This window comes from Tenrec ecaudatus, chromosome 4 (genome assembly GCF_050624435.1).
Source record: "Tenrec ecaudatus isolate mTenEca1 chromosome 4, mTenEca1.hap1, whole genome shotgun sequence".
Taxonomy (NCBI): Eukaryota; Metazoa; Chordata; class Mammalia; order Afrosoricida; family Tenrecidae; genus Tenrec; species Tenrec ecaudatus.
The window spans coordinates 72,266,527-72,292,314 of NC_134533.1; the positions used below are offsets into that span (position 1 = coordinate 72,266,527).

The 25,788-nt window shown below is 55.9% G+C and overlaps 1 protein-coding gene across 2 annotated transcripts in view; it reads right to left on the reverse strand.

Moving 5' to 3' along the window:
* ARRB1 (arrestin beta 1) overlaps positions 1-25,788 on the reverse strand; it is an 89,058-nt gene that overhangs the window by 6,717 nt on the left and 56,553 nt on the right. Inside the window, exons 2-15 of one of the 2 annotated variants that reach the window (XM_075546283.1) lie at positions 19,329-19,359; positions 17,045-17,105; positions 14,300-14,344; positions 13,405-13,601; positions 13,122-13,181; positions 12,441-12,508; positions 10,103-10,238; positions 8,814-8,898; positions 8,380-8,452; positions 7,158-7,295; positions 6,003-6,086; positions 3,767-3,790; positions 1,331-1,401; positions 209-260 (exon numbers count right to left, since the gene is read on the reverse strand). In XM_075546283.1, coding sequence (XP_075402398.1) covers positions 209-260; positions 1,331-1,401; positions 3,767-3,790; positions 6,003-6,086; positions 7,158-7,295; positions 8,380-8,452; positions 8,814-8,898; positions 10,103-10,238; positions 12,441-12,508; positions 13,122-13,181; positions 13,405-13,601; positions 14,300-14,344; positions 17,045-17,105; positions 19,329-19,359 — 1,125 coding nt within the window. The remainder of the gene's footprint in view (positions 1-208; positions 261-1,330; positions 1,402-3,766; positions 3,791-6,002; positions 6,087-7,157; positions 7,296-8,379; positions 8,453-8,813; positions 8,899-10,102; positions 10,239-12,440; positions 12,509-13,121; positions 13,182-13,404; positions 13,602-14,299; positions 14,345-17,044; positions 17,106-19,328; positions 19,360-25,788) is intronic. The other variant, XM_075546284.1, reaches the window with a different exon arrangement.

Sequence of the window (25,788 nt, forward strand, 5' to 3'; positions counted from 1 at the left end):
GGAACAGGCACGAGGGTCCTTCAGTCACATGCAGGCAAGCGGGTTGCTGAAGAGGCGGGCAGAGGCGGTTCTCAGCAGGTGGGTTAGACCAGCTGCTCCTCAGTTAATAAGCATATATGCAAATGACCCCTCCACCCAACCCTCCCACTCGTGGCCCCGCCCCCCAGACGTCAGGCAGGCAGACTAGCAGGCAGTGGGGTTGGCTTACTTGGCATCAAGTTCTATGAGATTGGTATCTACCGGCGCCTCGTTCTCTGGAACTAGACAAAGCACAGGGCACAGAGACGCCCAGGGGTTAGCGAGAGGGTCGGTGTGGGCCCCCACCCCAGGACAAGCAGGGGACCACAGGGAGGACCAAGGGAGATGGGTAAGGGGTGCTTCTCCCTGGTCTCCAACGCCCATCACACCACCCTACAGGCAGGGAAGACCTGGGAGGATGTCCACCGGATCACCTCCCTATCCCCCAACCCCCGCCACCCCTCCCTCAGTAGAAGGAGACTCAAAAAGTTGATACTGGAATTTCCCAGAGAAGCCCCCAAAGAGAGAAACCTTGTGATTCCTGCTACCAACTTACCTAAGACTAATTTTGTTTTAATCAATGACTCTCATAGTGGTTTTTCACATGTAACCTCTCTGAACTTAGGGTGTGGTATACGATCAATGGTGTTTCGTAGGGTTGTATTTGTGTATGGGGGGGGTGTTTTTCTGGTGGTCCATAATTTCATGTTGTCTCTCTCAGTTGTAAGGGTCTCAGATTCAATGAAATGTGGTCAGTCCAAACAGAGGGGTGCATGGTGGGGAGGGGCTATCCAGGGACCACCTGTGCTTGCTGCCCCTTCTTCTGCCCACAAAGTGCCTAGCCCCATGCCCGGGGGCAGGACTGGAGCTCAAAGCCAAGCCAGCCAGCTCCCTCACCCAGCCTCCGTCTCCCATGGCTTCTCTGTCTTCTGGTAGAATGATAGGCAAATAGGAATTGTGGGTCCTATCAAAGACCCCCTCCCCCAGGGAGCTAAGGAAAACGAGTGACAGACTCAAACTCACTCACTGTCATCGAGTTGATTCCAACTCATGGCGGCCCTATAGGACAGGGGAGAACTGACCCTGTGGGTTTCCCAGACCCTAACTCTAACTGGAGTAGAAAGCCTCATCTTTCTCCCGCGCAAGAGACTGGTGGTTTTGAACTGCTAGCCTTGCAGTTAATGGTCCAACTCATGACCACTGCACTCCCAGGGCTCTCTGGTGAAGGCTAAGGCAGAGGGAGATGGGTAATGGATAGGAAGGGGGTCTGCTATCTGAAAACCCTAGCCCAGTGGCCTTGGGGCCAGCTCACCTTCCCGATGCGGGGGTTCCTCTTTGGGCTTGGGGTGCATCAGGGTGAAGGGCAGTTCCACAGCCACGTCACTGAAACAAAGACCCAGGATCCAGTGAGCCTGAGCCAGACCTTCAGCTGAGACCCAACCTGTTTGTGTGAGGCCAGGGCATGTTTCCCAATCAGGGGAGGGCCCTCGGGGCAGAGAATCAGGAGAATCTCTGGTCCTGCTTTTCTCTCTCCCTCTCTCTCTCTGCTGAATCTGAGTCCCTTGGAAAGCTCACCAGTCCTCAGGGCCATCTCTGAATTCCATGGGCTGAGAGGAGGTGCCGAGGTGGGGTGCACTGGCTCCTAAGCAGTCCTAGGACCCTGCTTACTTTCCATTGCTACTGTCACCCTGACACTGCCTTTCCCAATATCCTGATAGGAACACCCACTCCTCCCCGCGCCCTCACTCCAGCCTATCTTCCAGTCCCAGTGCAGGGATGCCATTTCCTGGAGGGCCCCAGAAAGAGTTCAGATGACTCCAGCCCCTGCCATGCCAATGAAGCACTGTCAGGTCAGCTCAATCAGATCCCAGTCGGATGGGCCCCGCTGTCTACATTGAGCACACAAACTTCACAGGGGCCAGGGAAAACAGGGGCATGCTGTCCTCTCTCCGTTGGCCCGAAGGACAGATAAATAAGGGTGGGCATTCACACAGTACTAACTGCACCCAAGCCCTTTCATAAAAGTCAAAACCACAGTCACTGCTGCTGAATTGATGCCGACTCATAGCGACCCTGCCGGGCAGGGCAGAAATGCCCCTGTGGGTTTCTTTGAACTGTTAGGCTTTAACAGGGCAGAAAGCCTTGTCTTTCTTCTGTGGAGCATTATGGTGGTCTCCATCTGCTGACTTTGAGGTCAGCGGTTTCTTCCATAAAGTAACTCTTTTAATCCTCACAATATCCCTCATGTGTATGCAGATAGGGAAATGGAGGCACAGGGAGATAGCCCGGCACCGCCATCCACAGCCTGGTCCCCTGATTCAACTCCGAATGAAGGAGCTTCCCACCTCCAGAGTCCACCCTGCTCACACCAGACGACCCCGAGGCTAGGGCAGGTGTCACTGGAGGAGCCTCACCCTCACCCCCAGCCCCCAGCTGAGATGCCCCAAAGGCACCAGCTCAGATCCCTGATCTCAACCCTCCAGGTGCAAAGGGGAGGGAGGCCGTGGAAGGAGCCCAGCAGGTGTGGAGGCCCCGAGGCCCAGCTGTGCAACCCGGGAGCATGTTGTATATTTCCTCTCCCTGAACTCATGGGGCACAGGGGGTACCAGCGCCGGCCCTCCTGAAGCCCTGGGACCTCGGTGGCACAATGTGGGTCAAGGTCTGGTTCAGCTGTCGTGCGCATGCCTGTGGGCCTCGGTGGGCAGTCATCCCATTGAGTCGGTTCCAACGCCCGGCGGCCCCACGCACCAGTGAACTGCTGGGGGCCCTTTCCACGGCTGGGACTTTCCACAGATCACCAGGCCAGACCGCCCAGTGTTTAACCAGAGCCTCCCTGCTCCTCTTGGTGGGAACCCGGGTGTTCTGTTAGTTATAAGGCTGCTGGAACTAAGTGGTCTGCCCTTAGTTTAACTTCCGGAAAAGACCCCTTAGCCAGGTTCCCCTGGAAGGGTGAGTTTAGTTTGCAGCTGCAAGTTTAAGGAAGGGTCAGGTGTCGGCTCTTCCCTACAGGGGCAGGGGGCTGGACTGCAGACTTTCCCCGGCCACCAGGCCATGAGTGGTCACTGGCGGGGGTCCTTCTGATGCTTTCCTGGGGCCTCAGCAGCCAGCACCAGGCTGGACACAAGTCTGATGTCAGGAAATCCTTTCTGATTCACATTGAGCAGAAATGAACTAAATCAACGTCACCTCTCACGGGGTTTAAGTTTGGGGTTTTTGTTTTGTTTTGTCTTGCTTTTCGGAAAGCGACATTGTCATCTTGTGGCCGGGAGGAGGCAACATCTCGCCTTTGGGGCACAGGCATGTTTGGCACGCAAGTGGAGACAGCTGGCTACTCTGGGAATCCTGCCTTCGGAAACGGCTCTCCTAGAGACTTGGCCTTAGCAACACTTCATCAGCAATCAGTGCTGCCAGCCACAAGGCTTGCATTTCTCCAAAACACCCCCACCATTCAGACAGTTAGCGGTCTCAACAGTGCCCTTGGAGGCCACCCCCCAGATCAAAGAACTTGGACTTTAAGTCCCCTGTCCCTTGGTGGCATGGATGGGCAGAGTGAAACGTTAAGGAGCTCTCTATCCCAGTTTGCTCCGGAGAGGGTTCTGGTCCCAGCACAGGCCTGTGCCCAGCAGCCTGGAATGACTGCTAAGGTTCCCCCCACCACCAAGGCCCTCTGGCTCTCGTGGGCCTGGCCAAGGTTTCTGGACCCTCCTCCAGGAATGTGGCCCAACGGGGTGGGAAGGAGGGGCTTTACCTGGATGCTAGATCTCCCAACAGGCTGGGTGGATCAGAGCAGGCGTGAGAAGTAGCCAGGAGGGAGTTCAGACAGAAGAAAACAGAAAGCATGTTCATTTTCCGCCTCTGCCACCGGGCGGGGAGAGAGGGGACACACAGGACATCTCCGCCTCCACCACCCATGCAGCGCCACCTGCTCACCCAGTGGTCTGCAGGACCCTGGGACCAACACCTCCCTCACCCGTCACCCGGGAGGCCTGCCTGAGCCTCAGGGTCCTCATCTGCAAACCCGAAAAGGAACCCCTGCCACTAAGTCGATTCTCACTCCTACTGAGGGTTTCTGAGGCTATAGATCGTTCTGCGAGCAGACGGCCTCAACTTACTCTCTAGGAATGGCTGGTGGGTTTGAAACACCAGCTTTATAGTTAACAGTCCTTAGTGCCAAAAAGAGGCACAAACACGAAGCCCCTGCTGGCTGCCCGTGGGGCTTCAGTGGAGCCTGTCAAGCAGAGTGTGGGTTTGTAAGAACCACAGTACCCGGGACTGGGATCTGCCACGTGGAGACATCCTAAAATAAAAACCAAACTTGTTGCCACCCGTCGACTCCCGCTGCTAAGGACCTAGAGGACAGAGTAGAACGGCCTGTGGGGTCTCCAATGCTGTGTGCGTGAGGCAGACTGCCATGGCTTCTGCCCAGGGGGCAGCTGGTGGGCTCCCCCTATTGGCCTTTGGATAAACAGCCGAGCACTTAGGTGGCACTGCACCAGGGCTCATTCCAGACGGCCTCCTGCATGAGGAAGATCAAAGGGACGCCACGCCTATTGTTACTGAACTGTTCAATCTTGTCCTAGAAATTAGAACTGCATTGGGAAACAAAATCGCTGACAAGTTGGAAAGCCCAGTTCTACATGGATAGCTTCACAGAGGCCCAGCCTATGGGAAGTGAGAAGCCCCCAGGTGGTGGCAGAGTAGCTTAGGCCTGGGCCTGCCCGCCCCAAGACCAGCGGCTCAAATGCCACCCCACCCCCCAGCTGCTCTGTGAGTGAACGATGAAGCGTTCTGCTCCCATCAAGATTGACATTGTTGAAGTGGGGGAGAATATATAACCCCCTTCCTGGGGGACGGACAACAGAAAAGTGCGTGAAGGGAGATGTCAGACAGTGGAAGATATGACAAAATAATTTACAAATTATCAAGGGTTCATGAGGGAGGGGGAGGCGGGGATGGAGGGGAAAAAATGAAGAGCTGATAGCAAGGGCTCAAGTAGAAAGAAAATGTTTTGAAAATGACGATGGCAGCAAATGTACACATGTGCTTGACACAATGGATGGATGGCTGGATTGTGATAAGAGTTGTACGAGCCCCCAATAAAATGATTTTTTTAAAAAGAAACAAAAACCACTGACATTGTTGAACACCCAGAGGAGCAGGCCTCCTTGGCCCCCTGCGGTCGCTAGGAGCAGAAGTGGCTCATAGCCATGAGTTTGGGTTTGGGAGGTTTAGGGGGAAATATGGAGCTTTTTCTGAGCCCCTTCTAGACCATGGTTCCAAACAAACAAAACCCACTGCCAGTGAGTCCATTCAAACTCTTAGTGACCCCCTAGGACAGGGTAGAACTGCCCCCAGGGCTCCCAAGGCTGCAGATCTTGAAGGCAGGCGCCTGTGGTCCCAACTGTTATATCTGGCACATTTCTGTATTCTCTCTGCCCCCAGCCCATGGCCAGGATTACACATAATCACTGCTGTCGGGTCGGTTCCGACCCATAGCAACCCTATAGGTCAGAGTAGAATCACCTCTGTGGGTTTCCAGGACTGTAGCTCTTTACTGGAGGAAAAAGCCCGTCGTTAGGGGAGGAGAAATTGGGAAATGATTGTGGGAACTGTTTGGGTCTCTATTCCCCAATCTTCAAAATGGGAGAGTCAGACTAGAATGGGACCCCATCTAATTCTGGGGTTCTGAGCTCCTTTGCACTCCCCACACGGGCCCTGTCCTGCCCTAGCAGTGGGTGGGTGCTGTGTCTGAGGGGCACCCTAAGGAAACCCACTCCCATGCCCAGTCTGCAAAGCAAGGACCCAGTGAGGGCAGGGTGGAGGGGAAACAGGGGTGGGGGGCTCTCTGAATGAGCGCCAAAGAGGGTATTAGAGCAGGAGGGGAGGAGGAGGAGACCATTCATCTCCAAGGCGGATGCAGCTCAGAGGTCCCACAAACAGGCAGAGTGGGACCAGGCAGGGGCTGGACTGGGCTTCATACTCACCCGCCTCGAGACACTACCAGCTTCACTTTCACCTTGTAGGAGACGATGATGCCCAGGATCTCCCGGTTGGCCCCTTCCCTCAGCCTGCAAAGTAACAGTCAGTCGGGAAGCTGGTTAATGGGGTCTCCACAGTGGTGAGACCTGGCAGAAGTGAGGCTGCAGCCTCCCCAGCTCCTCCTCCTGGGCCACTCAGCCACAGGGCCCAGGAAGAGCCCGGGCTGTGGCCTGCCCCAGCTCAGCGGAGGTGACCAAAGTGGCTCTGCCCTCCAGGAGACTGGCTGCCAACCCTGGCTATGGCATCCCCTCACTGTGTGGTCTTGGGAAACCCTGCCCCTTCCTTCTCTGGCTCCTGCTTCTCTTGAAGTGGCTGCGTAGTAGTCAGGCACCAAGGGCCAAAGGAACTCAGAGTCAGAGCAGGCATGCAGGGTGGAGGGTGAGATGCTCAGGAAAGACTTCTCTCTGGAGGTGGTGCTTAAGCTAGGTCCTGAAGACACATAGGGGGTGTGGGCCGGGGGGAGGACAATAAGGCTTGGAGGTAAGTGAGCAGGTGGCTGGAACCTGTGTGGCCACAACAGGGGCGGCTGTCGGGAGTATGGGCAAAGGAAGCCACAGCAGAGACAGGCCGAAGCCCTGCTGAAGGGCCATAGCTCAGGGCTACAGTAAGACGCATTCCCCCAACTGGTGGTGGCATGAGCAGGTGGCCTCAGAGAGAGTCAGTGAGGGGTGGGGCAGGGTGACCAGATGACCAGGATCCCTGGCTCACAACCCTCGTCTCTCCATATGTCCACCCCCTTCCTGATGCCTCTTTCCCAGGACCCTCCAAGAAGGAAGCCACAGCCCCCTGGCCAGTCTGTCTCTCCGACCATCCATCTGATTGAAGGCACTAGGGAGCAGCAGGCTTTCTGGGTTCCTGCCCTGGGGCAAACCAGCAGTACCCTTGTAGTCCTCCTTGTCCTCTGGGTCACCCTGGGGTGGGAGTAGGGGCATCGCCCCCTGTAAGTTGAAGCCTCTAAAGACAGGTCTTAGACTGCAATGGGGCATGACCTGGCTGAAGTCATGTCCCTGCACTTGGGGGACCAGAGAGAGTCGCCCACAGGTGGGAAAGCTGGGACTGGCAGCCCTGAGTGCCGGGCAGCGGTGTGGACAGGTCCTCACAGGGTGCTGGAGGCCAGGTTGGTGTCCTCGTGTTTCAGCTTCCCGTCCAGAGCAAGGCCCCGCTTCTCCCGGTTGTTGGCCAGGAAGGGGGTCAGCGTGTAGACTTTGCAGAATGTCGAGCTGGGGGCCACGGTGTCGCTGGGGAAGAAGGGAGACAGGTGTGACTCTGCCTTCCCCACAGCCACCAGCAGCCCAGCAAGACATCTGGCCCACTGACTCGGTGTTTAGCTGTCTGGGGCTTCCCTCGTGGTGCCCCCCAGGACCCCTCATGTTCATCTCTCGGACAAGTGAGGACCGTTGTCCAGGCTAGGCAGACACCTTTAGAGAATGCCTGTAGGCGACAAAGACACTGACTGCGGCCGCACAAAGCAGCACATGCACAGGCCTGAAATGCAGCTGCCCTCTCCCCGAATTGTTCACAGGGCCAGACCTCACACTATGCCCCCCTCCCCAAAATGTGTCTATCTCCTTCCTTGAGAAGGAAAGCGGCTTCCCTCCACATCTTTCCAGTTGCTCTCAGTGCTGAAGAGCTGGAGGTAAGACTTGGGGTTCAATGGTAGCAGCTTTCCTTGAACGGCAACATTGTTCGTGTCCTTCTTCTCTCCTCTCCCCCCTCCGTTATTGGGGAGTCAGTTACTCAGCGACTCCTCTATCAGAAGAGCAAGGCTATGTGCTGACTCTCCATCCCTGCCAGGGGCTTGCGAGGAGAGGCAGAATAGAGTCTACATCAGCCTAGTTTCAGGTACCATGTCCTTCTCTCCATCCTCATCCTCTTCCTCCTCCATGCCATGCTGCTGTGAGGGGCTCTTGGTGACCCTCCGCACAGTAGAACGGCACACTGCCCAGTCCTGCCATCCTCCCACTGTGCCCATGTGTTGCGGCCACTGTGCCGACCCTCTCCTTGAAGGCCTTGCTCTTTCTCGCTGTCCCTCCACTTTAGCAAGCACTGCTCTCTGTCCTGACAACAGGTTCAATGGCTTCGTTCTGGTTCTGTCTGGCTAGTTTTAATGGGTTCCCCAACCCTCGATGGTAGCCTGCATTTCCTGACAGCTAAATCAGGTGGGTGCTTTCCGAGAGGCTGTCTCAGAGCATCTGTGACGAGCAGGGAGGTAGACTGAGGTCCACAGTCTCCCCCCACCCACACCTTTCCTCCACTCCGTCCCCACCAGCCTCAGACACTACCCAGGGGCCCAGGGCCAGGCTCCCGCTCCATCTCACTTACTCAGCCTCCTCCATGGCCACCGGGCACTTGTACTGGGCTGTGTTGAACAGGCAGATGTCTGCGTACTGGCGAACTGGGGTGAGACAGGGGCCCAGCATGAGACTGGGCACCTCTCCCGGAGTGGCCTGGGCTCCCCCAGGTAGAGAGGTTCAGGCCCAGGTGCTGGCCAAGCATCATGGGGGGCTGCGGAAGGAGCCCACCCTCGCCACTATGCCCTACTCAGAGGGCAGCCCAGGGCACCTGAGCGCAGAAGCGGCTTACCTGTGGTTGCTACCTCAAAAGCCTGACCCCTGGGCTCAGAGAAGGCTTCCCCCTTAGGTCAGTGGCCAATTATAAGGCTGTTAAAGAGAGAGTCCCTCGACCCGTCGCCCACCCACCCCCGCCCAAGGGAGGACGTCCTCTTGCCTGCCCCCGAGTTGAGCCTCCCCCTGTACCTGAAATCTTGATCTTCTTCACGGTTTTGTTGGTGTTGTTGGTGACGTGCACGTTGACGCTGATGGGCTCTCCGTGGTAATAGATCTGGGAGTGGGGAGGATGGAGAATGTGGGGTGGTAGTGGCAGGAGACCCATGTTCCAGATACGGAGACGGGGAGGGAACAGGCCCCACACAAATCTCCTGGGTACCCCCCAAACCTTGGTTCTTCTGCCAGGCACTCCACATCCACCAGCTACTTCCAGCCACAACTCACTGCCAGGAGCCTGTGCCGACGTGGGCACAGCGACCCACGGGGCAAGGAAGAACTGCCCCTGCGGGTTCCCCAGGCTGTGACTCTTTACGGGAGCGAAAAGCCTCGGCTTCTTTCCTCAGAGCGGCTGGCAGTTTCAAACTGCTGAGCTTACGGCTAGCAGCCTGGTGGGTCACCACTCCGCCACCAAGGGCCCCCAGTCAACCCTGCTAAGGTGACTGAGGCCACCGAGCACATGAGACTCTAGTCTCTGGGTGGGACCCTCAAGAGATAACTGAATGAGAAGGAGACCTTCCTGGATTCTGGGGTTCAGTCACTGACAACAGCAGCAGTGGGCCTGAGGGCAATGGTGCTAGTAAGGGGACCTTGTGTCCACAGCAGAAATGCCACAACAGGGGCTATGGTGGCATGAGCTTGGACCAGGTGCTCTAAGCCTCCGTTTGCCCTTGAACAAAGAAGGGGTTGGGCTGGGTGACGCCCTGAGCCCCTGCCAGCTCAGCCCCTGCCAGCCCCTCCCTCTCAGGCCCCCTGTGGAGCTGGAGGGAGCAGTGAGAAGGCCAGGCCAGTTCACAGCTCAGGGTCTCTCTCAAAGGGTCTCACTTGTATTCTGCCCCAGGCCTTCAGCTGCTTTCCCCAAAGGGCCTGGGGGACCCCCCAGCTTGGCCAGGGGTCAGCCTCGGCTCACAGCGGGGTCGGTCAGCTGGTTTTGCCTCCCTGCTTGCGGGGAACAGACTGGTGCTGCCTTCAGCAGGGCTGCTGCCTGTCAGCGCAGGCTTTTGGAGGGCAGGTGGGTGCTCTCGCCATACTCAGCCTGCGGCCAGCAGAGCAGCGAGGAGGACAGACTTCCCGGCTCGCTGGGAGAGTCGACTGTCCCCTTCAGAAGGCAATACCACCACCACCACGCCAAACTCTGCCCCCTCCTGCCACCGCTTTAGGCTCCCAGAGTTCCCCCAGCTGGCTGAAGCCCCATGGTCATCAGGCTGGGGACCTGAGCTCAGCCTGAACAACGCACCCCCCTGCTCAGGCTCAGCTCCCACCTCCTTATCCAGTGAGGCCTCCAGGTGCAAGGGCTTGTCGGACATGAGGAACTGGCGGGTGGTCTCTGCTGTGGGCTGGGGGCCGGGCCTCTCTGGGGCATACTGCACCTTCCTGATGACCAGGCGCACGGAATTCCTACGGGAGTGAGAGATGACCAGAGGTGCCTGCCTTTGTCCCCTTTCCTTGAACCCTTAGACCCCTACCTTGCTCAAGAGATGGCCCTGGCTCCCCACTGCCTCAGAATCCAGCCCCTAAGGGTCCTGTTACCACCTGACCCCACTCACTCACCTCCATGGAGTCAACACTGACTCAGAGCGACCCAACAGGACAGGGTAGAACTGCCCCTGTGGGTTTCTGAGACTGTAACTGTTTATGGGAGTAGAAAGCCTCATCTTTCTCCCGAGGAGTGGCTGGTGGGTTTGAACCATTGACCTTGAAGCAGCCCAACGCATATCCAACCATGCCACCGGGGCTCCTGCTGACATATCTCAACTCACCGCCATGGGGACAATTTCAGCCTCTAATGGATTATACATTGGGTTGTTAAGTGCAAGGTCAGTGGTCTGAAATCTCCATGGCTCCGTCTCAGAAAACCACAGGGGCAGTCCTAGGGGTCTCTGTGAGTCAGTTATAAGCCCAGTAAATAAAAACAAGCAGCAGGAAGAGGGACCCAGAAAAGATTTCCTGAACTCTGAGAGGGCGGGGCTCAGTGAGGGGTATGACTGAGTAAAGGGAAGCAGGCCCAGAGCGAGGGTGGGGTCCGGGGAGGTATCAGGGGCCCGGGGAGGAAGCGGCACAGGGACTGGGAGAGGCGTGTCCATGGCGTGACGTGCTGAGTCTGTGGCTCAGACAAGCCCCCTCCCCTTCTCTGGAGCCAGCTAGCCTGGGCCGATGTTCTAGCCTCCTCTTAGGTAACTGTGAACAAGTTGATCTTGGGGGCCTTTGGGTCCTTATTGTGAAGTGCTGGCGGTGGCAGGACCTGCCCTGTAGGGCTGGGTGAAGATTCAGTGAATTTAAGTATACCTCTCACTGGGAGCAGGGCCTGGAGGCTGGAGAGGGGCGGACTACCGGCTCACTGCTCTGAGAACTTCTCTGGAGCAGACTTAAACTGCCACACTGGTATGGAAGCAACGGTGTCACTTTAAAAATAATCGTCTCCTCATATTTGCTCTGGTCAGACCCTCTCCCACAACCCATAACCCCCTTCGCTTGTCCTAGTCTCAAGCCTTAAAGGCAGAACCAATGACAACGACCTACCTATAACCCCCTCCCGGGAGGCTAGACAACAGACAAGGGGGTGGGGGAGACATCGGGCAGTGCAAGACATGAAAAATAATAATTTGTAAATTACCAAGGGTTCATGAGGGAGGAAGCAGTAGGGAGAGGGGAAAATGAAGAGCTGATACCAAGGGCTCAAGTAGAAAGAAAATCCTTTGAAAATGATGATGGCAAAAAAAAAGAAAATGATGATGGCAACATATGTGCAAATATACTTAAGACCATGAATGGATGGATGGATTGTGATAAGAGTTGTACGAGCCCCCAATAAAATGACAACAAATTCCACAGTGGAAAATAAAAGAGAGGAGCTGGGGAACAGACGTGGGCTGGGGATGCGTGCAATACGGTCTGTGGCCACCAGGTGGAAGGCTCAGTCCAGTGCCCAAAGAGGGGGTGTAGGAACTGTGCCTGGGGTACTGGGTGCATCAGAGCTGGAGGCCTGCCAGCCAAACCACAGAGGAGGGTGGAGCTGGGTAGCTTGCCCCAGAAATCAGGACCAGCTGTTTCTGGCTGCCAAGCTAGGCGTCTTGGTCACTCGGTCGCTCCCCTGCTCCTCCGCCCCGGGGACTGTGCCTCTGCGGGCAGCTTCTAGCTTTGAGATTGGGCCTGACCACCTTCCTTCTCCCTGTGGACTCACCTTCTTCACTCCCCTCCTGCTGGTCACCAGGAGATGGGCCAGGGGGAGGGGTACAGAGAGCCAGGAGAAAACCTGCCTTGCTGTATACCCATGTGAACAATTTGGACTTCAATTTGGGCGGGTGGTGGTAGTGTTCGTGTTCTCTTTTATAAAACAAAATAAAAAGACATGCTGTCTGGAGGGAGGGAGCTAAGGTCAGGAAGGAGGAAGCTGGCCCACAGGGCACGGTCGAAGATGCTGAGGCAAGTTCAGGCCACCCCCTCCAAGAAGCCCTCCATGGCCTGCCAACTGTCCAGAGTGGCCCTCTCAGAGCCCCCGGGGCTGGGAGGCCTGGGGTTCCTCGCCCACTTCCAGCCTTGTTACTCTTCTCCCCACTTGGCTGGGCCGCCCTCGGCGGCAGGCGGGAAGGGGCTGCTTACCGCTTATGGATCTTCTCCTCCAGGTTCTCGGCGCAGAATGCTTTCACCTCATAGTCCACGCCACAGGCCTGTGGGGGGATGGGGGGGTGTCCCTGAGCCCAGAGCCCCGAGGCCCTGCTTCTCCTTCTACAATTGAGGGTGTTGACAAGGAGCCCCAGACTCCCTGGTCCTGCCTCTCCTTGGTGCCCCCTACCCGATGGACTCTTCCCCAACACAGGATATCCCAGCCCCCCCCCCACCTCCCATGGGCTCTGCCCAGCATACTGTGACTCAGTCTGGGTGGGTGGCCATAAAGGAGGGAAGGATCCAGCCAAGCCGTGACAGCAGTGGCCCCAGCAGCCGCTGCCTTGGGTACAGCCTGCATGACAGGCTTAGTTTTGCAGGCAAGGACCTGGGCCGTGCACAGCACTGCCACTCTGAGCCCCAGCAACCCAGCCGTGCAACCCCTCTAAACAAGGCTGCTCGGGGGCTAGGGGAGACCTGGGCCTTGCAACACCAGGCCCTGGGGCAGTGCCTCTAGAGGGGAGTGAGGCTGTGTCTGGATCCCAGCCCCACCAGGCAGGGATCAGTCAGGCTTCCAGGAGGTCTCAGCAAGGGGCATGTGGCCTGTGTGTGCAACCCCTCCCAGGGAGAAAGGCAGGACAGTCCTAGGGCCACAGGGGGTCCTGGGCTCTGACCCACCTTCCCTGTGTCTTCTGGGCCCGGCTGGAGCGTCACAGAGCATGGCAGGTTGGGAGGGATCTGTAAAGGACAGGCAAGGAACATGTCACATGTCACTTCTGTACTCCAGCAGTAAGAGTGACACCCCAGGCAGTGGCCAGGGCAGAGACACTGACCATGGGTGAAGTAAGTGTCCCACCGGGAAACCGGATGGCACAAAGCCACCTCAACTCATGTGCCAGCTCGGAGGTGGAGCTCCTGGAAGCCCCCATTCCCCTCCCAGATGTATGGCAGTGAGACCGACCTCAAAGGTGAAAGGGTAGGCGTGCTCGCCCAGCTTCTTGATGAGGCGTTCCTGCAGACGCGTCAGGGGCTTCTTGTCCTTGGGGGCCGGTGGGAAGGACTGCACATTGGCCACAAACAGGTCCTTGCGAAAGGTCAAGCCCAGGACATCCAGGTCCTCCCGGCCGTAGCGGAAGGCGCAGGTCAGGGTCACGTAGACTGTGGGGAGGAGGGCACACTAAGGAAGGTGCTGGAGAGCAGCAGACAAGCCCCTCTTCCAGGCACCAGAGGCAACCACTGTGGCCAGGGGTCTGTCCCCAAGTTGGAGGAGCTGCCTGTGGGGCAGGGGCTTGGAGGGGCTGACTGCTGGGTCCCTCTAGGAAATAGGAGGGGCTGACCTAGCCAACAGGCTGGGAGGTGGGGGCTGGATGAGAAGCAGAGCTGGGAGAGCTGAGGGAGGGGAGCAGCCTTGGGTGTCATGGAAATCCTGGGATCCTGGCCCAGCCCATCTTCCTGCTGACCGTGGACAATCCCACCACTTGGCTGGGGTCACTCTTTACTTCTGGACAATGAGACACTTCCTCTTGCCCAGTAGCACCTCCCGCCCTGGACAATTGTGGTGTGCGGATGAGAAAGGGCTCAGGGCATTAGCAGTTGTGCCCCCCCCCCACCCTAACCTGCTCCATCCCTCCACTGTGGGGTGGAGCAGGGCTGTCCTGGCTGGAGGAGGCTAGGGCACCTGCCACAGAGTGGTTAGTTGGGATTGTCTGAGGCAAAGGACCTGAGGAAATAACAGGGTGGGGCAATGAGATTAGCTGGGGCCCTGGGCTAGGAGCCAGTGAGGGGGAAGGATGGGGCATCCTATAGACTATGGGGCACAGGGTGCAGCTGAAGTCCCCGGGTGGGCATGGCCTCACCTCTCCTCTCCTTAAGATACTCAGGATCCACCAGGACCACGCCGTCTGGGAGAAGGACAGAGAGTGAGCAGACCCTCCCAACTGGACCGGAACACCAGCCCAAACTCAACGGCCCATCATCCTGAGAGGAAGGCGTACAGTGCCACACACTGCCAGCTTCATCTCCACCCACCCCCACTCCCACTGGCCTTGTGGACCACGGCAACTGTGCCACGGGCCTTCAGGGCACAGTGGACAGCAACGGGAACCAGACAGCCTGGCTTCAAGTCCTGCCTCTCCTTCTGCCCAACGGTGACCCTAGGCGGGCTACTGAACTATCTATGGACAGGAATGAAAGCAAGGGTCTAAAACCCCAGACACCCCTGGGACAAGGCATACTTAGAAATCTAGTGTCTTTCTGAATTGCAGACAGATAACGGGAGGCGCCTTCCAAAAGTTCTGTAATGACCTCTGCAGGGTCTAGGGTAGTGCCCATGGTCAAACCCACAAATTCAGTGTGGGGAGATGTGAATGGTCTCAGCAAGAGAGTAACACACACACACACACACACACACATACACACTTACCGGTGGGTGTATAAACACACACCACATCCTGTTGCTATGGCATCAGCTCAGACCCCTGGTCACCCCGTGTGTGTGTGTGTGTGTGTGTGTGTGTGTGTGTGTGTGTGTGCAGCACTGTGCTCTGCAGGCTTTTCAGGGGCTGCCTTCCCAGGGACAGGCTGCCAGGCCTTTCTTCTGAGGGGCTTCTGGGTAGGCTTGAAGCACCACCCTTCAATTATCGGACAGGCAGGCTTCCGGTTGGCCTGGCCCGGGGACTCCTTAGCCTCGCCTCAGTCCAGGTCAGGTTTGTCACGAAATACATTCTGCAGCAGACTTAGGAACAAGGTCAGGTGTTCAGTGCTCTTCTGGATTTGGGATTTGCTGATGGGGGATTAAGATAGTGTCACAGGAGTAAATGAGTCAGCATGTGTGACGTGCTTACAAGGTGCAAGCCCTGTGGAGACTGTGGGGTGTAAACCTTGAACTAGAAATAGGCCTTGAGGGTATCTTCAGTCACGACCCAGTCTCTGGCAGGACCACCACCTAGCAGACAGCTCCCAGATTACATTCCCAAGGTTTTGCCTTCTCTCCCACGATTGTAGCTCCCATCCACTGCCGCAAGGAGGCAGCACAGCAAGGGACCGTGGAGCCTCCTTTGAATGCTGGCTCCTGTCTAGCAGTTCTGTAACAGGAGCAGGCTGAGTAAGCCCTTGGCCTCATTTCTGTTGGTAAACAGACAATGTAGCAGCTGCCTCCGGGGCCGCTGCATCCTGTGTTGTTAGTTGCTATGGTGGCTAAGTATGTGTCACCTTGGCTAGATGGTCAGCGCTTGACCAGCTCCTAAATGAGTTCCTATTTGGTGATGAATGTACTAAAATGGAATGCCACCTGGTGGCATAAGAGTTGGGTTGCTATTAGCAAGGTCCCCAGTTCAAACCCACCAGCCGCTCTACTTAAGAAAGATGAGGCTTCTGTTCCTGTAAAGATTTACCGTCTTGGAAACCCACAGGAGCAGCAATACCTGCCCTACAGGGCATCTGTGAGTTGGAATTGACTCAAGGCCCCTGACTGAGAGATAATGTAATGCGAGGCAATGGGGGTTCCTGATATGAACTGATGTGATCAACTAATCAGTTGAAGGGGGCGTTTCCGTGGGGGTGTGGTCAGCACAGGAATGGAAAGTCTGGCAGAGATGCCTCCCTCTTCTTTCATCCCCAGCCCTCAGCTTCCTGGATGTGAGCCTGCAGGGGCCTCCAGTCAGAGCCTGACCCGAGGACCCCACAACTCCGTGACCTGCTCCCTTGAAGTAAATTTCTCTCTCTAGAGCAGTGGTTCTCAACCTTCCTAACGCTGCAACCCTTTAATACAGTTCCTCCTGTTGTGGTGACCCCCAACCATAAAATTATCTTTGTTGCTACTTCATAACTGTCATTTTGCTACTGTGATGAATCAGGCGACCCCTGTGAAAGGGTCGTTTGACCCTCAAAAGGGCTGTGGAGACCCACAGGTTGAGAACCACTGCTCTCTCTCTCTACACACACACACACACACACACACACACATACACACACACATACACACACACACACACACACACACACATACACACACACACATACACACACACACACACGGAGAGTCTTCAAAAGGCTATGGGGAAATAGAATGGAAAGATTGTGGCAGTCCCACGAACTTTGGAAGCTCACTGGCTTTGTTCCTCTGCAGGGGCCCAACTCCTACAGGGGGCACCACGGAGCTGATGTTGACTCACGCCCCATGGGGCAGAGCAGACTGCAGCATGGGGTCTCCGAGGTGTCCCCAAGTGAGTTTGAACCCCCAACTCTTTGCTAGTCTTAGGGGACACCTGGGGATTCCTTGGAGCACAGTAAGCCTTACAATCAGTGGTGGCCACTATCATTACCATCCTCAGCGTCAGGGTCACCACATCCAGGGGCCTTCTCTGTTCTAGCCACAGTCCTTCCTACAGCGTCCTCTCCCACCATCTCGGTGGAGCCGGAACGTAGTGGCTCCATGAACCCTTGCTGAATGAAACCGGAAGCCATCCACGCTCCGTCCTTGGGTCCCTCTGGAGACCAGAGGGCCATTCCCGGGCAACACCACACGTCTTTCTGTGCCAGGGGCCTGGCCAAGTCTGTCTCCCTGCCCGCCCGTCTCCCCCGACCCCCTGGCAGAGACTCACCCACTGGGTCCACGAGTTCAACATGGTCCACAAAGTCCCGCTTCCCCAGATAGACGGTGAGCTGGGAAGGAGAGACATACGAGGTGTCAGCACCTGGACGGATGCCTGGGAGGCACAGCCCTGCAGAGCCACAGGCCCTCCTGTGTCCCTGACACACCCAGACCCCAGCTGGACCCCGCCAAAACCCTCACGGAAATCCTGACCTGGCCTCGATGCAGCCCATACACCAAGGACCATAAAGCCTTGAGAAGTGTCTAAAGCATCGAGCTGGTGCTGCTCCCGTTTTACAGGTGAGGACACTGAGGGTGGGGGTGCTGAAGCACCAGCTCTCGTACCGAGCATCACTGCGGGTGGAGCAGCAGCTGCCTCGCAGGCTGGGCAGGAAGGCCTAAGAGAGCACAGGGCAGAGGGACGCACAGACTAGGTCAGAGACCCCGGAACTACGGGTGTTCTGAGCACTGGGTTCTGTGCTTGGTGGTTCCTGGTGCCCTATGGGGCCTGTCACTTATAGGGGAAGGTCCTGAGGACTCGTTTCTGGAGGAAGACTTCAGGGAAGACCTCCCAAACTAGAAACACAGTGCGTTTCAAATTCTAAAGCAGAGGATCAGTTGCTTCCTGCCCCCTCAACAATCCCAAAATCCTGCTGGCTCTTCCTCCATCCTATTTCCAACTCCATCACACCACCCTGTCCCTACTGCCACTGCTGCCTGCACTACTGCCCCACCCCCTCCATGGTCAGCAGTCTGTACCCTCACCCACGCTAGCCCAGTCTCTCCTCTGAGCAGACTGGTCATCCCTGAACATGCACATACATCTCCCGCCACTGCGCCCCCTCTGCTCACTCCAGAGTGGTTCCTCCGTGCCCAGAGAGTAGGATGACAAGTGGGTTTCATTCCAAGTGCCATCTCTGATCAGTGGGTGTGGGCTGTCTGCAGCCCGGCCTTGAGAAGGAAGCTTAGAATCCAGCTCAGCAAGGAATATGACGTGGCTGATTGGTGATGTCTGCTGATGAGGCTGACGTGGTACTAGCCCCGGTGGGCATACAGGAGTGCTGCGGAAGCACGTGCCGTACTATTTGCCCACCCAGATCAGGCAGCCATGCTCCTCCACCTGGTAGACCCAGCCCTGCAACAAACTCCCTAGCTCAGCTCCCACCTCCCTGTGGGCTCTCAAAGACAAAGGAACTGCCTGTGTGTACCAACACTGCCTGTGATTGGAGCTCATGCCTTACGGTGGTGGATGATGGGTGACATCGAGTTGCTTTAGACTCATTCTGTCCCTGTGTGACACAGGAGAATGCCCCCCATCGGTGTGGGCCTTTCTACCACGGAGCAGGTGGGGTGGGGGCTCGAACCAGCAGCCTTCTGGTTAGTCATCCAGTATTTAAGCACTGTGCCCAGGGCTCCTTGCTGTTCTTTCTCCCTGGCACTGCCAGGTAAGTGTTGGACTACTAACCACGGGCATGGAGGTTCAAATCCCCCAGCGACTCTATGGGAAGAAGATAGTACTATGCGCGCTTGTAAAGATGTGCAGCCTCAGAAATCCTATGCAGTATCTTATATGCGTCAGAACAGACTCATAGCAGGGGTCCCAGACGCTGGGAAATAAACAGGCTGGGCCAGTGTCCTCCCTTTGTTCACCCCGAGGCCTTATTTTGAAAAGGTCCATGTCTGTGCCCTACTTGACACCAGTGACAGGGCAGTGCCTTACGCTCTCAGGACACCTTACCCACCCACCCCCAGCTCCCCACCCCCACCCCAGCCCACTGGACCCAGGCCTGCATGGAATGATGTCAGGAAGGCCTATTTGTTCAACAGAGAGCAGAGCAGGGGTTAGCCTGGAGGCTGTGGAAAATAAGAAAGGAGGAGCAGACTCTGGGAGCTGCCCTGGATAGCTAGGGCCCCAGAGGCTCATGGGGCGACTCACACCAGGGACAGGGGTTCCCCTGAGGCCCCCCGACTTGTACTGGAATCACCACACTCCACTGAAGTCTCTCTAGGAGACTGGGGGTTGACCATCTTCCCGACCTCAGCAGGGCCTCCTTCAGGTCCGTAGGAGCTGTACCTCCCCTCAGATGGGAATTTCCCGAGGGAAGCGCCCTGCGTTCTGTGACTGGGGGCTCCCAAGTCCAGGGCCACATCTCCCTCTCATCCGGGCAGGCAGCTAGGTCTCCTTCCGACGCTGGAGGTCGGTGGAGAGGTCATTTCCTTAGTTGTCCCACCAGAGGGCATTCAGCTGGGGTCAGGCAGGGCCAGCAGCCGTGCTTTGGCTTGTCCACACTCACCTTCCCATTCGGGCTGGCCTTCTTGAACACTCTGGAGAGAGAGGGAGAGAGGGAAGGCCCGGGTGAGCCTGGGCACGGGCACCGTCAGGCAGCCAGCCATTCTGCCCACCTCCACCGGCCCAGGCACCCTGAGTTAGTGACGGCGCTCTGCTGACCTTCACTCTCAGGGGGCAGCTGGAGCGCCTGTCCCTCCAGTGTGGGCAGGGGGGAGGGCTATTCCTCCGAGGACACCCCCCTAGCTTATTCCCCTCTCTCAGTCCCTTAGGCACCCAGGGTGGGTCTGGCTTAGGGTTGGCCCCAGCGGCTTTCCCTTGCCCCCCTCCCCCCCATGTCCCCTGCACCCCCACTCCCCCCCACCCACCCAGCTTCCAGAGAAGCCGGCTGCCCAGTCTTTCGCTCGCTAGGTAGCCGGTAAGCTCACACCGCTGACCCCTTGGGTAGCAGCCGCTGGTCCACCAGGGTTCCTATCTCCAGGGGAGAGAGGGAGAGGGACCGGCAGGAATCCAGACCCCGAGGCTTGACCCTGAGAGTTTTAAATGGAAACTGCGGGCTCAGAGAGGCAGCAGAAGCCTCCCAGGTAACGGAGCCACACCTAAAGCTGGGATGGCTGCCTAGGGCTCCTGCGGACCCTTCCGCCAGGAGCGCGGACCCAGGTGGCCTGGCAGGGTTCCTTCGCCAGCAGCTCCTCGGCAAAGGGGAGCAGGATGGAGGCTCTGCACCGCCTCCCCAGCCCCCTGCTGCCCACCTCTACTCCTCCTTCAGAGGCCACAAGGGACCACTGATGGGCCTAGACTGGCCCATCCCTCCCCCACTCCCCCAGGCGCCCTGGGCTCGGCTCATGAATATTTATCAGTGTTTGGAGTGTGAAGATGCCACAGTCAGCTGGTGTGTGATAAGTGCTAAAATGAGAAGAGATGGAGATCACACGGTCTGAGCCACTGGGGCTGGGCCACAGAGGAGACAGATGTGGCACTGACCACCAGGAGCCCAGCTGCTTCCAGAAGCTGCAGTCCCCCACCTCCCCAGGAGCCCTGGGACTGAGGAAGGAGAGAACAGGGTGCCCATGGGCATGTCTGGGGCCACAGGTAACAGAGTCAGGGAAGGCCGATCCCAGGTCCCTCACCATACGATCAAGCTTAGGGCAGGGTGAGATGGGATGCAGAATAAGGAAGAGGGGGGGCGGTCAAGACAGGAGGAAGGAAGAAAAATCTACACTGGCAGGTGGGCATTATAACCCCCATCTTACTGATCACTGACCCAAGGCCCAGAGAGAGGCAGTGGTTTGCCCAAGAACACACAGCAATCAAGAAACCAGAGTTAGGAATCGCATCCTATCCTGCCTGCTCTCCATCGACCGCTGTCTTCCTAAAGAAGGCATTTTTAAAAGTCAGCAGCAGGTATGATGAAAGAAGTGAGGGCAGGAGAGGAGAGGAGACTGAGTGTGGAAGCTGAGTGGGTGAAAGAGAGGATGGGGGACAGCAGGCTGCGTGGGGGGGGGGTGTGCTTTCCCCCTGGCTCCACCAGCCTCTGAAAGGAAGCACCTTCTGAGGGAAGTCAAGGAGACCACTGGGTTCCCTGCTGCATTCTTCCTGGGTATGGTACAGCCTAGCCATGTCTCTGTGTATTTTTTCCTGAACACAGTCAGATCCCTGAAGCAATCCCATTTCAGAGACGACAGAACTGAGGCTCAGGAAAGTGAAGGTGTCTCCTTTCCACTCTGTCATCCTGCGAGCCCCCACTCCAACTCCAGCACTGTCCCCAAAAGGCCCCCATAGAGGGGTTCCTGTGTTCGGGGACCTCTCATGCACAGCACCTCCCAGGGGGCCTGTCCACACCAAAGAGCAAGAACAAACGTGCAAGACCCGTAGTCAGATCCAGATGTGCTGCCTATGGGGAGGGCTAGGTTTGCCTTCTTCCCCCACTCTGCACCCCACGAACCTGATCCTCAACGCCCAGGCTGGCTCCCGGGAAAAGAAACTGCAGGCTGAGGCTCCCCAGCAGGCAAAAAGGAAACCCAGGAGCTCAAGACAAGGGGTCGGGGACTGTAAGGAGGCAAAAATCTCACGGGAAGGATGCGCAGGCAGGACGCACGGGGGCTGGAGCCAGGAATGGGGAAGCCATCAGCTTCTCAGGAGGCTGCGCTCTCCCTCCAGCTCTCCCTCCGGGGCTGCATGTTCTCCGGACTGCACTGCTCCCTGCGCGGTTGCTCCATTGCCTCTGTGGACCAACTGCTCTGCTTACTCAGGGTCCTTTCTGCGTCTCCATCGTTTCGGTTTGCATGTGGCTGTCACTGCAGCCCTGCTTCTACTCTGCCTCTCCCTCAACTTCCCACTGTTAACGGGCTGAATGGCCCACTTCCAAATTCCCAGGAGAGGCATTTGATTGGGTAGCTCGGGTCAGGTGACCCATCCCAATGAGCCAATCAGCTGTGCCTAGGGTGTGTCACGTGGTCCATGAGGCATGGGCAAAGAGGGGCCCTGAAGCAGTGTTTTTTAAACCAGGGGTCATGGCCAATGGGTGAGCAATGTTTCTTTGAAATTGAATAGAATAGGAAATAGAAGGCACCCTCTAGGTAGCAACAATATGATAGATGCTATTGTAACCTCAACATGCAGTTTTCCTTTAAGGTCTGCCATATGGGAGGCCCCATCTTCCCCCATGCTGTGATGTTTGGCTGTCCATGTGGCTTGCTCTGGCCAATACAACACGAGCAACCTGTAAGGCCTGGTGCACAATTCTCCGTGTTATTAGTATGAGTTTCCTTTGATTACTCTAGCAAAGTGTCACAGACTTTGTGAATGTACTAATGTATGAGTTACGGTGGCGAGGGAGTCAGCAGGCAAAGACAGTGAGACCATGGCTCATGGAGGGGAAACATGGTCCTCCAGTAGCTGGAGGGCCAAACTGAATATCCTACTTCAGCCTGGCTTGGAGCCTAGGGTCAGAACGAGGCTAGAAAAACTGGGGTTTCAATTTGGGGCCATATACACATGGAAAAGAATGAGCTGGATCCCTACCTCACACCATGTACAGAAAGCAATTCAAACATGGATCACAGACCTGGATTTAAGGGCCAAATCATAGGAGAAAGCATAGACGTCAATCCGTATGACCTTGAGCTAGGCAATGGCTCCTTAGATATGACACATAAAGAATAGGCAGCCAAAGGAAAAAATGATCAATTGGACTTCATTAGAATTAAAGACCTTTGTGCTCCTAAGGTCACTAATAAGAAAGCAAAACGAAAATTCGCGAAATGGAGGAAACATTTTCAACTCGTGTCTCTGAGAAGAGCCTACAATTCAGACTAAATGAATACCTGCTGTAGTTCAACGACAGCAAAACAAAAACGAAAACAAACCTCAACTTAAAAAAAGGCAAAGGACTTGAGGACACATTTCTCCAAAGAAGATATCCAAATGCCCCAAAGCACTGGAAAAGATGCTCGGCGTCACTCAAATCCCTCTGCTGTCACGCTGTGTCACACTTGCCGGGTGGCCTTGGGTCCAGGCCACCTTTGTTCCCAAGAATTATGAAAACCTAGGTTGCTTTCCAATGGGCACGGAGACCCCAGTGAGCCTGCCACTGCCAAGGGCACAGCCTTGGTCGGTACGTCCTCAATAATACTAGTCACGCCCACGGAATTGCCAGCTTCCTTCTTGCGCCTTACGGTTCCAGTGACTGGTCCAGACCCGGACGATCGAAAACACACATCAGAACAAAAACATCTGCCCCAAAAATCTCTGCTCATAGAGACATGATTCATGAAAGGCCCTCTTGACTAAACAAGTGAAAGCAACTCAAAGGTCCACCAACTGAGAGATGTATTTAAAAACTGGCATATGCAGACAACGGAATGTCATTCAGCTATTAAAAAAGAATGAAACACTGCGCCTGTAGTAGGAACGAATCTTGAAAACATTATGCTACGTGAAAGAAGCCAGACACCACGGCCACAGAAGAGAAGATTCTATTGATGGGAAGTGCCCAAAATAAGCAAATCTCTAGAAACCGAAAGCAGACTTGCTGCCAGGAGCTGGGTGGAGAGTGACTGCAAAACAGTTATGGAATTCCTTTGGAAGGGGGGACACTCGCCCTCAAATTGCTGTCTTTTTTGCATATAGCTTGCTACGGAAATAACAAAACTCCCAAGCCAAACCAAACTCACTGCCATCGAGTCAATGCTGACTTTCAGCAACCCAGGAGGACAGGGTGGAACTGTCCCCTGTGAGCTTCCCAGACGGTAACTCTTTATGGGAGTAAAAAGCTCTGTGTATCTCCTGAAGGGTGGTTAGTGGCGTGGAACAGCCAACCTCACAGTCAGCAGGCCCGCTCATAGCCACTGCACTCCCAGGCTCCTCGGAAGTAACAGGCCGAGATGGGTAAGGCGTTCATTAGAGGAAACGTGTGCAGGAGGGGCTTGCCTGGTTTGCAAAACCATAAAGGGAATTTGCTATTTGTCTAAGAAGCACAGTAGCCAGGGATGGTGGCTGCACAACTTGGTGACTTTAAGGAATGTCATTAGGGTCTACACTTGAACGGGGAGGATCTTACAGGTAGATCACGAATGTAAAAGCAAAGTCGCATCTTTAAAAAGGACAGGATGGGTGTCAGGGAAGGAAACGTGCCTAAATAGTAACAGAGGTTGAAGATGACTTCCGCCCCCATTTCTCGATCGCTAGTGTTTTTCCCTGCTGGACACCAAGCCTGGCTTGCTTTACAAAGGGGCTGGCAGTTCCCGAATGAGATAAACCTCAAGCATTTTGGTGAAAGGGGACTCTGGGCCAACAAAGTGCACTGAAGTGCTTGGTCTGTGCCCCGTACAATACAGTCACCCTGTGATTCCTCCTCGTCTCTCTGGGTCTATTATGCATCCTGCTATACTTCCTTTGACCTCAGGTTTCTGCCCTACTGCATGGTGAAAAGATCCAGTTCTGTTTGTGAAAGCCACCCGCCTGTGGGGTTTCTGGTCTAGCAGCCCTAGGTAACTGACAGAATGAACCAAGAGCGAGGGGAGAGAGTGGCTGTGTTAGTCTCCGGGTAGACTAGAGAAACAAATCCAGGGAGACTCATACATGTATAAGAAAGAGCAATTGAACACTGAGAAAACATTCCAGCCCAGTCCAGATCAAGTCCATAAGTCCAATATTAGTCCACATGTCCCATACCAATCTATAAAGTCCTCTTCAGACTTAGGCAACACATGCAATGTCAGCCAAATACAAGAAGATCACAGGCCAGTGGGTGGGAAGCCTTGTGGATCCAGTTGTAAGCATGTCAGCACTGGCAGGGGTCTCCCCATGGCTCCTCCAGCTCCCAGGGCTCTGGCTGCATCAGGGTAGCTTCATGTGGCTTCTAGTCAGAGATATCTCACAGGGAATGAGCCCAGAGAGAACATCTCCCAACTCCAGGGAAGAAGACAGAGTTCCCAGAATCCTCAGGAGAAGGCCATGCCAACACAGAAGCCTCATTGGCTATCTCCTGATTGACAGGCTAGACTCCACCCCTTCGCTCTTAATCGTCTACTTCGCAAAAGATGATGTAACTACCACAGTAGTGACGCCCCTTTTTTCCTGGATAACTGGGCTATAGATTTCTTCTGTCTAGGCCGCCCTTCCCTATCAAGAGTAATGGGTATAGGGCCTAGAGACGGTTACAGAGGGGAAGTGCCCCAGACACAGTCAGCCGAGCCTGGAGAAGGCAGCAAACATCATCCAGGGTCTGCTCAGCTTTGATCAATAGCTAGCCCATTGATCCAGTCATTACCCACCTAATGTCCACACACTGCCTACCAGTGGCAGGCACTGGGGACACCAAGAGCAATAATCCACGGTCTCCGCTAACTGATAAAGCCAAGGCGGAGAAGCTCACCAAGGACAAGGCCTTGGGCCAGAAGAACTACAGTGGAATTGGCAGGTCACTGGCTTAGGGACCAACAGGGGGTGGGGGGGTGAGGGGACGTTATCTTCCCAAAGGCCTGCCCTAGAGGAAAGAGGCTGGCAGGGCCACAATAAAGGGTGGGAAGGAATCAGACACACTCATGAGACATCTATGGGAAAGAAGAAACCAATCTGTCTGGAAAGACGTGCAGTCATTGGGCTCCTGAGAGGTAACGGAGCATCTCAGCCTGTGCACGCGCTCTCGGGAGAGACCAGCCCTGGAGAAGGACGTCCGTCAGGCGTGGTCACGTCCAGGGGCACCGTGAGCTGGGCCGACACAGTGGCCACAACAATGGGCTCAAACAAGACAAAATTTATGAGGACGGCGCAGGCGCAGAAGTGTTTTGTACACAGGGTCGCTAAGGGTCGGGAGTGAGTCAGCAGCACCAACAGCAGGGGCCAGCGTGGTACAAGCCTTGGGTGCATGTTGGGTCTTTACAGGATTCCATGCAAAGTCTCACCTTTCAGAGGAGGAATAGGGGATTGGGAGACCCTAAGTCCCCCTCCCAGGAGAAGAAAGC